At 32.2% G+C, this 14,738-nt stretch overlaps 1 protein-coding gene across 1 annotated transcript; it reads left to right on the forward strand.

Annotated features, from left to right (window-relative positions):
- The first annotated feature begins 2,791 nt into the window (after positions 1–2,791).
- On the forward strand, positions 2,792–14,220 carry LOC127725905 (ras-related and estrogen-regulated growth inhibitor-like). The gene is made up of 5 exons (XM_052233221.1): positions 2,792–3,194; positions 9,464–9,520; positions 11,596–11,669; positions 13,068–13,275; positions 13,939–14,220. Exons 1-5 carry the CDS (start codon positions 3,059–3,061, stop codon positions 14,112–14,114), a joined length of 651 nt encoding a protein of 216 aa, XP_052089181.1. The 5' UTR covers positions 2,792–3,058; the 3' UTR covers positions 14,115–14,220.
- Positions 14,221–14,738: the final 518 nt, after the last annotated feature.

A 14,738-nucleotide genomic window follows, 5' to 3' on the forward strand; every position in this document is an offset into this window, starting at 1 on the left:
TGTTGTTAAATTGTTAAATCATTGCGTATTTATATTTATGAGGGGATAAATATCAATTTTCTAATTCAGTTTAAACCACATCTCAAGTGTTTCTTTTATTTTCTCTCTTGTAAAGTTAGTATGATTATTGCACAAGATCTTTTCTTCTTGTACAGTATATGATATTGTTTTTGATTGTTTAGATTTTAATTTCTCTAGCCGCAAATGCCACATTTCCAAAATATACGAGCCACGAGAATGATCACTTCTATACACTTAATACATTCGTCGCCTCGTTCGTTGACAGACTCGGACACAACAGTACACAATGTTTTTTTTTTATTCCCGAAGCGATTTAGAGCTTGACATATGTTGGTCTATAGACGTCCTTTGGATTTTTTGTTTTAATGGGTTGCTGTCTTATGTCGTTTTCCCTGTCTCTTCTTTTATTCAATATTTGTTTTGGATATAAGTACGCATCATACGATTGTCCCATTAAATCTTATAATAATAAGTGAAATAAAAAATCTAAATTTAAACATTGCGTACAGTAACATGCAATAAGGCATGTCTAGATGTTTTTAGCTCCTCTGGCCCAATGGGCCAAGTGAGCTTTTCTCATCACTTGACTCCGTCGTCGTCCGTCGTCCTTTAACTTTTACAAAAATCTTCTCCTCTGAAACTCCTCGGCCAAATTTAACCAAACTTGGCCACAATCATCATTAGGATATCTAGTTCAAAAAATGTGTCCGATGACCCCCGCCTGCCAACCAACATGGCCGACATGGCTAAAAATAGAACATAGGGGAAAAATGCAGTTTTTGGCTTATATCTCCGAAAATGAAGCATTTAGAGCAAATCTGACTAGGGTAAAAATGTTAATCAGGTTAAGATCTATCTACAAAGAAATTTTTAGACGAATCAGACAACCCGTTGTTGGGTTGCTGCCCCTGAATTGGTCATTTTAAGGACATTTTGCAGTTTTTGGTTATTATCTTGAATATTATTATAGATAGAGATAAACTGTAAACAGCAATAATGTTCAGCAAAGTACGATCTACAAATAAGTCAAATAACCAAAATTGTCAATTGACCCCTTAAGGAGTAATGGCCCTTTATAGTCAATTTTTAACAATTTGTTTTCGTTAATTTTTGTAATCTTTAACAAAAATCTTCTCCACTTAATCTATACTGGGCCAAATAGAATTAAACTTAGCCACAATTTTCAATAGTTTATCTTGATTGAAAAATGTATCCGATGACCCTGCCATCCAACCAGCATGGCCGCCATGGTTAAAATAGAACATAGGGATTTACTATAGAAGTCTAAGGGAAAATTGTAAAAAAAAAACAATTTCAAATAGTTACAACTTGAAAACTAATTTAAATAATGATAAGGGGTCTTCAGTAACTATTGTAAGATTAGTTAATAGTTGGATGACCTGCTTTTAATTAAACTACTGGGCCAAATTAAACCAAACTTGGCCTCAATCATTATTAGGGTATCTAATACTATTGATTACGATTTAAACCTTATTTTACATGATTTCCAAAACCACAGTAGATACAGGTGAGCGACAAGGCTCTTAATAGCCTCTAGTTTTTTTGTTATTTTTTGTCATAGGGTTGCCATCTCATTGACGTATACCCACTATTTCTTTTACTCATATTGAAACTCCATTTGGAAGATTTTTTTCATCAAAAAATTGTACTGTTAGTCAAAATGCTAACGTTAAAAATGAAAAACTTTTTTTTAACTTTTTCTCACTAAATAATTTTGAATTGACACGATAACCATGATAGTTACCATAGAAGTAACAAGAATTGGTATTTCTCAGCGTAAGATCCTCCAGGTATTGTATAAAATCTTTTAGATTGCACAAATTTCGAATGGGATGCCAAATCACTTCCGATAGGAAACTTCCCTGTAACTATTTAAGGATTTAACACAAGTATTGGCTCAATATGGCCAATGTAATGCAAGGCTGTACTTTTATTTTTTATAACTTTTACCATTAGATCTAAGATACTGGTACGGCAAAGCATGCAAAAAATAAACGGTATCCTTGTATGTTCGTTTATTTAAGCTTTATCAACTGCATATGTTTTTATATCAACTTGATGTGTTCCGTAAATTTTTTATAAAATTTTCTTTGTTATTTCTCGGAAGGCATGTTTGAAAATACTATAACAGATATGTTTCTGTTATAACGAACGACAGTTTCAAGGCAACTGTTGTCAGAGTTGAAACCTTTGAAAATGAGATGCTTTTTAGTTCATTATATTTGTATATAGTCTAAATAGAATTCTGAGTTATACTTATCTGCGAAAAACTAATTATAATGATTTCAATTCTACATTTAAACACATTTTATTTCAACCGTAACAAGATGATTTTTGAAGATATTTCAAGTGATTTATATATCATGAGTCTTCGGCGCGTTTTTTAAAAGACTTTTGGACGTTACTCCAACTCATATGCATACTACACATGTCTTTACCTTAGTTGTGCTTGGATTGACCTTTCGTAATGTCAGACAAAATCAAAATGCATATTTTTGAAAGCAAAATCCGCACATCAGAACTACGAGGAAATACATCTGCAGTAAATTTGATATTAAATCATATCTTTTGAAAACACTGCAAAAACCACACTTTATTGGATAAAACTTCTCTTTCAATGTTCTACAGGTATGTGTTCTATACTGTATTACAGCAATCAAATCTTCAATACATTATTATCGGCAGCAGTATGAATGTAACCGATTATCATACAGTGAACCTGCATATCATAGCTGTTGGAATATACACAAATAACTGATAACGATTTATCTGGCAGGTTTAGAGAAAGTAAGAAATTTCTTAATTATTATTTTTAATCATTAAACTGTATAGGTGGAAATAATTAATTGGATCTGAAAACAACATAAATAACCTACTGATGAACATGATCTATATATAAATAAGATAATTGTCTAAGAAGTGTATTGAATATGTTCAATGAGTGTACATTGAGGAATTACTACAAGTTGTTTCTTTTTGTGTCAGCTGATCATGTAAACACCGGATTTTACGCGTAATGACTTCGGGAGGGGGATTAAGTGACCCCTCAACAGGAGGCAGTTCTACCCTTAAACCTTACATAAAAAGGAAGAAGTCATCGTTTGGAGACACTAAAATCGCTGTCCTAGGACAACATGGCGTTGGGAAGAGTGGTGAGTGGATATATATATTTTATAGTTACAATTACTGGCATCTCAAATTTGAAACCTATTAAAAAAAAATGATTAAATAATTTAATTACATAAGGCAAGAAAAAATACTTTATCAAATAAAAATATACAAACTCGACGACTTCTAAGCGAAGGACAAAAGGACGAATAATTTAAAGTAGCTTATGATTTTATCTATAAAAAATAAATAAAAAAATCAAGTTGGTGTTGCCTTACTGATTCTTTTCAATGACCAAGATTATTAATTTATTTCTAGTTTTTAATATAACACTCAGAATATTGTAAATACTATAAATCCTCCTGAAATTTTCAATCTTACTTAACTGAGTATTGGTACGGTTGAATATGAATTTAAGTTGATGGATATAGTTAAATGTTGTCTAGTTTTAAAGTCTCTCATTAGCTTTGTATTTTATCTTAAAAAAATAAATGAAAAAAATCAAGTTGCTTTTGCCTTAATGGTTCTTTTCGATGACGCAGTTTATTTATTTTTTTTATCTATAATTTGAAATATAATTCTCGAAATATAGAAAACATTTCAAATTCCCCTCAGAGATAATCATAGTAAATTTGATTAAACTGGAAATCAGTGTTTCCAATCAACTGAAACACAAAATTCCTCTCTTAAAAACGAATTAAATTAATGAAAAAGGTTTATATGGTGTCTAGTTTAATGTTTTCCGTTTAAAAATAAACACTACATTGAATGCAAAGGAAAATTGAACTTGTGCAGTAATTCATAAGAAGTGTGATTTTCTGTTTTGCCACTCTAATCAATATTTTTTGATTACATGTTTTTATAGATGCTATCTACCAATATCCCATTAAAAAAACGGCCGACATTATATTCAAATTTTGAATATGAAGCAAACGGAGATCATCTTTATGTAGGAAAGACTGTGTTCTCTGACCATATAAACCTTATGGAAAGAATATAATTTGATGTACGTAAACTGTTTAGAACTTTCCGTAACCTCCCTTTTTTACAATGCCCCTTTTACCATAATGTGTGATGCAATTACGATCTGTCAGAGCGCTTACAATGACGCTATTCCTTCGCAATATGCTACAATACATAATTAATACACCATGCTTGCAATTTACTTGTTTAAACAAAAATTGCAACCCCTGACGTTCTATATTGTTCACAGATATAACCATATGAACACATTTACTATCAGAAGTTAGTCTTGCATTTCTTGTATTTTTATCTTCTCCGTTTCCTCTGTCAGATCGTAGCTAAGTTTGCCGAAAAGGCAAATGGGAGCTTTTGACATTATCTGACAATACTCTGTCCGTGTGTCGACTTTTTCGTCAAGCCTGCATCTCTACAAAAAAGTCTTGTAACCTTCCGATACGTCTGATCTTTCTGTCGGATTATTTGTGCTAATTAGTATTGAATTGCATCACATGTAAGCGGTAATGTTGCGTTGAATGACAGACAGGCTCTTGAGATCAATATCCGTTAGTGAAGCTCGCATCTAAATAGATAACCATCTGGAAAATATAACATATTCTCCTCTCCTTCACTGCTCTTGTATGTTTATTTTGACATCTGTAGACTCTTCTTCGCCAAGGAAAGACATTGTACAATGTACGTAATGCAAAACCATTATGCTTATTATTTGTCCAATTCATTCATCACAGGTGTTGTAGAAAAAATAGGAACACTAGATCTAAAGCTAGAAATCATCAAAAAGGTATTACTTACATCAAGTTTCTATGTATTATTCGATGCACTACTTGTTCAACCAACACAGTACTAGACCCTAGGGTAAATTGTTTTAGCAGCTTTATCTGCACCTACTTACAAAAATTAATCGATAGGTTTGTTTGGTTTTTTTTAAACTATTTTCGAAAAATAAGTTGATTTCCCATGAGATTTTTGTCATAAATTGTATGCTCTGTAGATAATCTATATATTTTTAAGAAAAGTTAGTAGAATCTGTATGCTGTTAACATATAGGTAAATTGATTAAAGTATTTTACTAGACATTTGCGGAAATTGTCATACACCTACGATTAGGATTGCAATTACACTTTCAGGTAGCATTTAAATCTTGGGTCGTCTCAAAGCGTAAATACGAACCGTCGTTATAGAACTCCGATGATTTTTTTCTATAGTTGAACAACAGGGATTTTAATTATTGTACATCGTGTTCATGTACGGAGTATGATAGAATGGACAAACATCACTTGATAAGTTTTACATGAAACAAAAAAAACCGTATTGTCGTTGGCTAGGTTTGGACATTTGGAAATTAATTTCAACAAGACTTAGCGTAAAGAAAGGACGATCAACTAAGGAGCATGTTGACAATATTTATGTTTATGCTAAGACATATAGTTTCCATATTTTTTTTAAGAAAATGGGAGGATATACAGAGGTTTGATGCTTTTAAAAGAACCATTTATTCTCATGGCATTATACTTGCGGGTCTCAACTCACTAATTATTAAACTGTAGACCAAATATGATACAATTCCTTTCTATAGAGGCCAGGAAAACTTTAAGCAAGGTCTTTCGAACGGATGGACGGACAGAGCCGAGCGGTTACTAAATCTGCTTTCGCCTTCAGAGACGCAGGTAATAATGACTTCTGAGTTGTTTGTTTTGATAGAGATCTTGGGAATCATTTGAGTATAGACGGGTTTTTCACGGTGTCTATACGTATTTATTTCTCTCCCATAAACATAGGTGGGTCTGGTCTTATCGAAGCATGAGCAGTAAGTATTGATCCGAGAGCGGTACAATTGTACTCTAGAGTGCACTTCTGACGGTCACACAAAGTTTATCAGCAAAATTATTTCGTTGATTAAAAGGGATAAAAGGTGCAAAGGTATATCAGCCAAGAAGAAAAACTATTTAAGCCGGTTAGGAAACAGTTTCGGATACAAAATGTAATCGTGAAAACGAAGGACATTGATATTTCAAAAGCATTGCTTAATAATTATATTGTGTTATACTTGCTTGTCGCATATTCCCCGATAAAGATTATAAACCTTATACAAGACAACAGATTGTTCGAAATCCCAGGATATGAGGCAGTCTAAAAAATTAAATGGACTTATTACACACACTATAAGGTAAAGCTTGAACACGCCATCGAAGAATTAAAAAAAAAAAAAAAACCAAAGTTATGGTGATTATTTGGTGACATATCCAATACAGCGATTCAAATCTGTTGTGACCATTTGCGCTGCATTTGTGTGTCGTCGAAACGTTTTATTTACATAACAAAAAAACAATTATTTGGTTTTACTAGGTATCTCTATTGTTATTGTTTTTAAATTTTGAGATGACCCCTTGTTTTTCGTCAACTGTAATCGTAAGTCTAAGTGTAATCCTAGGTATAGACGTAGTTTCCGCAAATGCCTACTAGTGATGAATATTTGAATCATTCTTATCTTTAAATATATATACATTAGTGACTTCTGTGATCAAACTTTTGAAAAGAGAACTATAACTGTAATTCTTAATAACTTGTTGTATGGTGAAACGAATAACACGATCATTGCCGTCTCCATCTTTTTTATCATACTTTTTAAAAAGATGTAAGACATACTTAACCGGCTCAGAAACCAAGCACAAGATGCCATACGGTCCTCAAATGAACACATTTGTAACTAAATTCAATGAAAGAGAAAGGATATGATGTATTAATTCATAACACAAAATCACTACATGCACTCGGTAAAAGGTAAAAGGAACAGCGCTTTTATTGTTGATCTTCATCTCAAAGTCACAGGCTGAGACTTTAAACATGAAACTAACACTCACACCTCATTGTATGTTTCAAACTTTTTGTTATTTCACTGTCATAAAAGTGAATGTTATGAAAGAAACCTCTGTTAATCATAACTGTACAGGAATGTATGGTTACTTGTTTAAACAAGAATTGCAACCACTGACGTTCTATATTGTTCACAAATGTAACCAAAGGAATACATTTAATATCAGAAGTTAGTCTTGCATTTCTTGTATTTTTATATTCTCCGTTTCCTCTGTCAGATCGTAGCTAAGTTTGCTGAAAAGGCAAATGGGAGCTTTTGACATTATCCGACAATACTCTGTCTTTGTGTGGACTTTTTCGTCAAGCCTGCATCTCTACAAAAAAGGCTTGTAACCTTCTTATACGTCTGATCTTTCTGTTGCGTTGTTTTGTCTTCTCGTGTTTCTTTTGACCATACTGTTGCGTTGTTTTGTCTTCTCATGTTTCTTTTGACCATACTATTGTGTTGTTTTGTTTTCTCGTGTTTCTTTTGACCATATTATTATGTTGTTTTGTCTTCTCGTGTTGTTTTGACCATACTGTTGTGTTGTTTTGTCTTCTCGTGTTGTTTTGACCATACTGTTATGTTGTTTTGACCATACTGCTGTGTTGTTTTGTCTTCTCGTGTTGTTTTGACCATACTGTTATGTTGTTTTGTCTTCTCGTGTTGTTTTGACCATATTGTTGTGTTGTTTTGTCTTCTCGAGGTTTTGTTGACCATACTATTGTGTTGTTTTGTCTTTTCGTGTTTCTTTTGACCATACTGTTATGTTGTTTTGTCTTCTCGTGTTGTTTTGACCATATTGTTATGTTGTTTTGTCTTCTCGTGTTTCTGTTGACCATACTGTTGTGTTGTTTTGTCTTCTCGAGTTTCTTTTGACCATACTGTTGTGTTGCTTTGTCTTCTCGTGTTTTTTACCATACTGTTGTGTTGTTTTGTCTTCTCGTGTTTCTTTTGACCATATTACTATGTTGTTTTGTCTTCTCGTGTTGTTTTGACCATACTGTTGTGTTGTTTTGTCTTCTCGTGTTTCTTTTGACCATATTGTTATGTTGTTTTGTCTTCTTGTGTTGTTTTGACCATACTGTTATGTTGTTTTGACCATACTGCTGTGTTGTTTTGTCTTCTCGTGTTGTTTTGACAATACTGTTATGTTGTTTTTACCATACTGTTGTGTTGTTCTGTCTTATCGTGTTGTTTTGTCCTCTCGTGTTGTTTTGACCATATTGTTATGTTGTTTTGTCTTCTCGTGTTGTTTTGACCATACTGTTATGTTGTTTTGACCATACTGTTATGTTGTTTTGACCATACTGTTGTGTTGTCGGTCTTTCTTCGACTTATGGTTTTTGATTGCCCCTTTGGTTTCTTTTTACTTTTTTAAATTGAAACAGCAAATAAAGGTTGTGAAGGGTTGACGCCTACAAACATGTTAAATACCGCCACATGTTTTATGTTCCTATCCCAAGCCAGGAAACAAAATTTTAGTTGTTGTCGTTTGTTGCTGTTTGCCATATTTATTTTTCGTCTACTGTTTTTTAAAACTTTAATCGGGGCATTGGTTTTCTCTTTTGAATAGTTTAACTTTTTTGTATAGCATGGTCTTTTAAAGCTTTCTGCTCAATGTGAAAAGGCAGTGACGGTGACATCTAATTCATCTCATCTTTGTCCTTTGGTGTATAGGTAGTTATCATCTTGGCAATCAATAGTTACATTAATTCAAATGTTGACATTATATTGTTTTATTTTGTTCGGTTATATTTTAACAGATAATGATAAAGAAAGTACTTTTCTGAAACTTCAGAAACAATTTTAATCGGAGAGAATGACAAAATATAAAGCAGCAGTAAACAGCTGTTAAATGTTTTTATTGCCATATTGTTGAATAGATGTGTAATAACTCGGGCACTATGACCTGTAGTTGTTAAAGCTGAGATAAAAATTTGCATAAACCGTGTTACGCATAATAGAAAATGTTCCGTTTTAATTATATAGCTGGCAGCTATATGAAAATTGTATTCAAGACAGTCGAGGGTTATGAACTAGACAAATAGATTTGTTTAAACAGGTGCTCTATGTTATGATGAAATTAGTAAAAGTCATGCACACACTGTATAGAAACGTTCTGATGTCCATAATGTATATTCTATTATCTTGTCTACGAACGCGAATTTATTTCGGGTAAAGGTTTAAACATTGCAACTAGAAGAATTGGCAGTCATGAGTGTGCGTAACTAAGTAAAACATTGAAATAGAAATACCTTCGACAGTAGAAATCCACTTCAAGGAAACATTTTCATCTTCAATGATAGTTATAAATCATGCCAATTAAAAACCCTTCAAAGCACCTGTGAAATGGGAATGTAAAGGAGTTTCATTGTCTTTGTAGTACAAAGGAATAGCGCTGATGTAATAGTAGTTAATGCGTTGTTTAAATCTAAATATTTAAATGTTTGTTCCATGATTTTGTTTCTATTTCAGCACTGTCTGTTAGATTTTTGACGAAGCGATTTATCGGGGAGTATGATCAAACAATAGGTAAGACAGAATAAGAATTGACATGTCTGACAAGAACAGGTATTTTTATTAACATATGCACATTCATGGCTCTACAATCTGTCGATACCTGCATCTTGGCATTGCACAGGGTCATGTTTTTCTTTGACTGTTAATGACGTCTTTACAGTAAATCCATTGGATGTTGGATGTGTACTGATTGATATTTAAGTCTTAGATGCATGATTTTTTTTTATTAGTTGTTAGTGGCTTTGAACTAGCTGTCAGTAACTGCGAGTACTCTCAGATCTGTACTTAGTGTCGTTTTGTTGTGGGGATGTACAAGTACCCTGCCACGTCCATTCTGTGTTTTTGTTACTTGATTTTGTGCTTTTTATCGATCTGATGAGTTAAGCCCTTTTCAACTGATTTTTATAGTTTGATCATGTGTTATAGTGTTACACCACTGTCCCAGGTTAGGAGGAGGGTTGGACACCCGCTAACATGTTTATCCCCGCCATATTCTGTATGTGTCTGTCCCAAGTCAGGAGCCTGTAATTCAGTGGTTGTATTTTATTGCTGTATATCATATTTGTTTTTCGTTCATTATTTTGTACATAAATCAGTCCGTTAGTTTTCTCGTTTGGATTGTTTTACATTGCCTTTTATGGCTAACTATGCGGTATGGGTTTTACTCATTGTTGAAGGCCGTACGGTGACCTTTAGTTGTTAATTTCTGTGTCATTTGGTCTCTTGTGGAGAGTTGTCTCATTGGCAATCATACCACATCTTCTTATTTCTATATTTACAAATATATAGTTTTCGCCGTTAATTCTAACGGTTTTATCTCATTATCGTCTACCTAGATTATGCATTACATAGATGCATTATTATTTTCCTGATAGTCTAATTGATTTTTGTGTACAAACGAGCATTACAATTAAAACATAGCTCTCTCTTCTATCTCAGCTGACTGCAATAAAATCTTTGATAATATTCTTTATTTGTTTTGTAAGATTATAAGCCTACCTTTCCCAAAATGCGGACTTCAACTTTTGCAATTGACTTTGCGGGCGATGATGCCACTTTAAACCTTTTTAGCTATATTTTTCTAATTTTCTTTTTCTCCATTAAAACTAATACGTCAGATTCGACCGATCTTTAAAATGGGGGGTATTGCATAATAGATGGATATTGCGATCAAATGAATTATCGCCAAAAAATTATAAAACAAAGGACACGTACCATCGCAAAAGCGCAATGAAAGAAGATTCAGAATAACAGATATTCGAATTTTCCATTATTGTAAGCATGACTTGTTTGAGAAGTATATTATACATTTGTAGCGCCTATTTTCCCTGTATTTAAATTACAAGCAGGTTCAATCTTCAATTTTAATTGATAATGAAAATGCAACTTTATACCTTCGTATATATGAAAAATAATATAAATAAGTCTAAATTGAAAACAACGTTCAAACCTATGATTGCGTTGGATAAAAACCGCAATTTTTATACGTGTGCATGCAAAACAAATTTCTTGGTAGAGGGGTCTAAATACAGCACAAACAACATTTTCCAAAAGACCAAAAAAGTGAAAAAGTATATTTAAACAAAACGCATTTGACTAGCAGGTCGAACAACGGATGTTCTTTTAAAAATAATATAGATATGCACATTGAGATTTTGGCATTATTATGTCATATGCCTGACTATATGAAACAATTTATGCTTATAAAAGGCTAAACCAGCAATTCTAAAAGATTTTTTATAGCATTTACAGAAAATGATTAAGAAAGATAGCATAAACTAAACACAAATACATCAATATAATATATAAATAAGGAGAAGTGGTATGATTGCCAATGAGACAACTATCAAACAGAGACTTAAGGGCAAGGATGTAATATGTAACCATACGGTCTTCAACTTTAAACAAAAGCCATACGGTACAAGTAAGCTATAAAAGGTCCCGACACAAATTCGACAGATTGTAAAGTGCTATGCTTACGTAGAACAAAAAAAAAATATTGATATTAATATGAATATTTATTTTAACAAGATTTGCCTTGCTCAGACTTCTTTTTAATCATTTGATGATGTTTTGTCTCATTGTAGAATCAAAATACAAATACAGTGCTGTAATAGACGGAGAAACAGTGACGATAGAAGTCTTGGATACTATAAGTGATGTAAGAACAATAACAACACATATAACTAACAATGAAGAGTCACAAGCTTGTTAATACACTGTTTAAATGTATAGACTAGAAGTTGACTTTGTCCTCGTTTTCATTATAAGGAGATGTGGTATGATTGTCACTGAGACAACTATCCGACGAGGATGTTAACAACTATCAGTCACTGTATGGCCTTCAGCAATTAGCAAAACCAATACCGTACAGTAAGCTATGAAAGACAACGAAATGAAAAAAATAGAAAACAAACATACTGATTTATGCTGAAAACAAAAAAACGCAAACCAAATATGGCCGAGAGCAAAAAGTGACGACATTGGAAGTACAGTCTCCTGACGTGGGACAGGCACATAAAGAATGTGACGAGGTTAAACATGTTTTTGAGTGCTCAACATTCTACTCACTCCCTTTCAAGGACAGTGGTACAACAGCAAAACATACAAACAGTTTGTAAAAATCAGTTGCAAAGTTAGTTAATTTTTTTATGAAACAATTCAGATATACAACTTTCGTACCACGTAAATAACGTTACGCAGTGTACACGTCCTCGTTAAAAACACACAAGATACAAGAAAGTATAATTCTTGAACATTCACATAATCCAATGGCAATGTCTTTTCTTTTCAATGGTTTTTCATACGTTTTAAACATTATATGATTATATGAATTACAATAAGTACTGGATTGCTGCATTTTGTCGGTGACCATGAACTGACATTTGAACTTTTCATTTTAATACTGACTTCCCAACAGTATACATTTTAACCAAATAAAAAGCATACTAAAAATAAACAGGAATGAATAATGTGTTTAATGACTCTTCATTAATTTTAATACTGACTTCCGAACGGTACTACCCCGATATAAGATTACTAGAAATTAAACAGGAATGAATAATTATGATATATATAATTTACGACACGAAAGCGGCTTTGAAATTGACCGTTTTTTTTTTTTTATTTAATGATAAATATTTTGCCCAAATCAAACCTGAAGATGTTTTACCATTTTATGCATTTTTGTATTTTAGATTTCTTCTTTATGTTTTTCATCTATGAAGATTTAGAAAGTATAGCCAGCTGTTGTTTTGCCTTTTAAATTGTTTTTGAAAATAAAAAAAAAATGCACCGTTATACTTAGCCGTGATAAACAATAAAACTGAACATTTTAAGTTTTTTTTTCTCTGTTTTCTTTATAAACAAGGAGGATCGTTAACTTTGAATAGAATACAGGGAAAATGTTTGATAACTGTTAATATGTAATAAAAATATAATTTTTCACAACTGTTCTCGTACGATAGAATACATATGTTTTATATATAAATGTGTCTCTAAGTAGTATTCAAACGTTAGAAAAAAAAATGTTTTTCAAATTGACTTGTGAATATTTCAGAAGGATGACTGTGGTGGGCGAGAGGATGTTTTAAAATGGGCGGATGGATATATGCTGGTCTACACTGTTGTTAGCCGGAAGTCATTTGATTCGTTATATGAATTAAAAAAGAAGATAGACGACATAAAAAAAGGATCCACAGTTCCAACAATTGTCGTAGGAAATAAATGTGATTTAGCCCATATGCGCCAAGTCACACGAGAAGAAGGTATTAATTACCTTTTTATTTTACATTTTTTCATTTGAAAATCTGAATTTGAATATGCACATTTTACAAGGAGAAACATCCAAAAATCCTTTATTGGCAATTTAATGACTTTTTTTTCTTCGAATTTTTGAATTTTACGGTATTGATGTATTTGTAAATGACAGAAAAACGTACCATTTGTAAACATCTTAAGGCCGTACGATTGCCTATAATTGCTTCCACCCACTTAATTTGAACTTTGGTGGACAGTTGTCTCATTGGCAATTATACCACATCTTCATATTTTTATATAGTAGGATAATTGAAATAAAGAATGTCACTGCAGACATGGGTTAATGCATTATTGAGATGAAAAGAAAAACTAACAATCAGAAAATGTAAATATAAAGTTTAATTTAAAGTTTTTTTTTTTATCTTATTCATTGTCCTATACTGCTTATGACTAATCCAAAATGTAACTGAAGACATGGAATAATGCATAATTTATATGGAAAGGTACACCGACAATCGGAAAATAATAAAAAAAACCAAACAAACCCAGCAGCTTTAATTCAAATCGCGGCTTTTCAATATACTATTCATGACTAATTTAAACTTTTCAAGATCTATACGAAGTACTTAGATGCCTAATAAATAATTTTTGATAAATAATGTGTTTCACAGGACAACAAATGGCTGAAGAATTCGGATGTTCTCTTGTTGAAACATCGGCTTCAGAAGATTTAAAGGATGTTACTGATGCATTTTTCCAGTTATGCAGGGAAGTTATAGACTTCAAACGAAAATCAAGATCTTTTTTCGACCGAGTGATAGGAGCATTTGGATTGGAAAAATCTTAATGATAACGAAGATGTTAATTTTATGGAAGGGTACAATTCTACGAAATAGGTCTTTATTTATATATTGGCATATCATGTTTGAAATAAAAATGAATATCACATCGAATTTGATCTTTATCATACTGTTAACCAGTATACATTATATCAGAGTTTTTTTTAGATTTTATAAAATTCCTGTGATTTTAAAAAGAAAATACTCTATAATTTTGTTTCCAGTTATCAATCTTGAACAAAACATATCCGTTGGATTCAGATGGCACCATGTGTTTTAAACTGTCAATTGCTCCGACTTTATTTTTTATCATATTTGATAGCTGTAAATTTGACGGCTAAAGTCTGCAATTGATAATAAAAGAAGGAAAAACAAATTAATAATAACAGAAGGAGTTACACATTTGCATGGCAAAAAAAACAAAACAAAAACAACTAAACAACTAAACAACGCAAACTAACAAGACATAAAAGACAAAAAAATTTCTTTCTAATTTACAAGATACACATTGTTTTTCGTAAGTGTGAATGTGTACGTTCTGTAAGACCCAGCGACCAATATGGCATTGATAGGTACTTTCTAAATTCACATGGCATTCGTAAAGTATAGTTTATATTGTACTTGGGACTGGA

The sequence above is a fragment of the Mytilus californianus genome, unplaced genomic scaffold, assembly GCF_021869535.1.
Source record: "Mytilus californianus isolate M0D057914Y unplaced genomic scaffold, xbMytCali1.0.p SCAF_15, whole genome shotgun sequence".
Classification (NCBI taxonomy): domain Eukaryota; kingdom Metazoa; phylum Mollusca; class Bivalvia; order Mytilida; family Mytilidae; genus Mytilus; species Mytilus californianus.

Bases quoted from the DNA above. Each gene is read 5' to 3' on its own strand.
- LOC127725905 (XM_052233221.1), top strand. From the start codon at position 3,059: ATGACTTCGGGAGGGGGATTAAGTGACCCCTCAACAGGAGGCAGTTCT. The intron at 9,521-11,595 runs GTAAGACAGAAT...GTCTCATTGTAG, and splicing joins GGAGTATGATCAAACAATAG to AATCAAAATACAAATACAGT. The intron at 11,670-13,067 runs GTAAGAACAATA...TGAATATTTCAG, and splicing joins TCTTGGATACTATAAGTGAT to AAGGATGACTGTGGTGGGCG.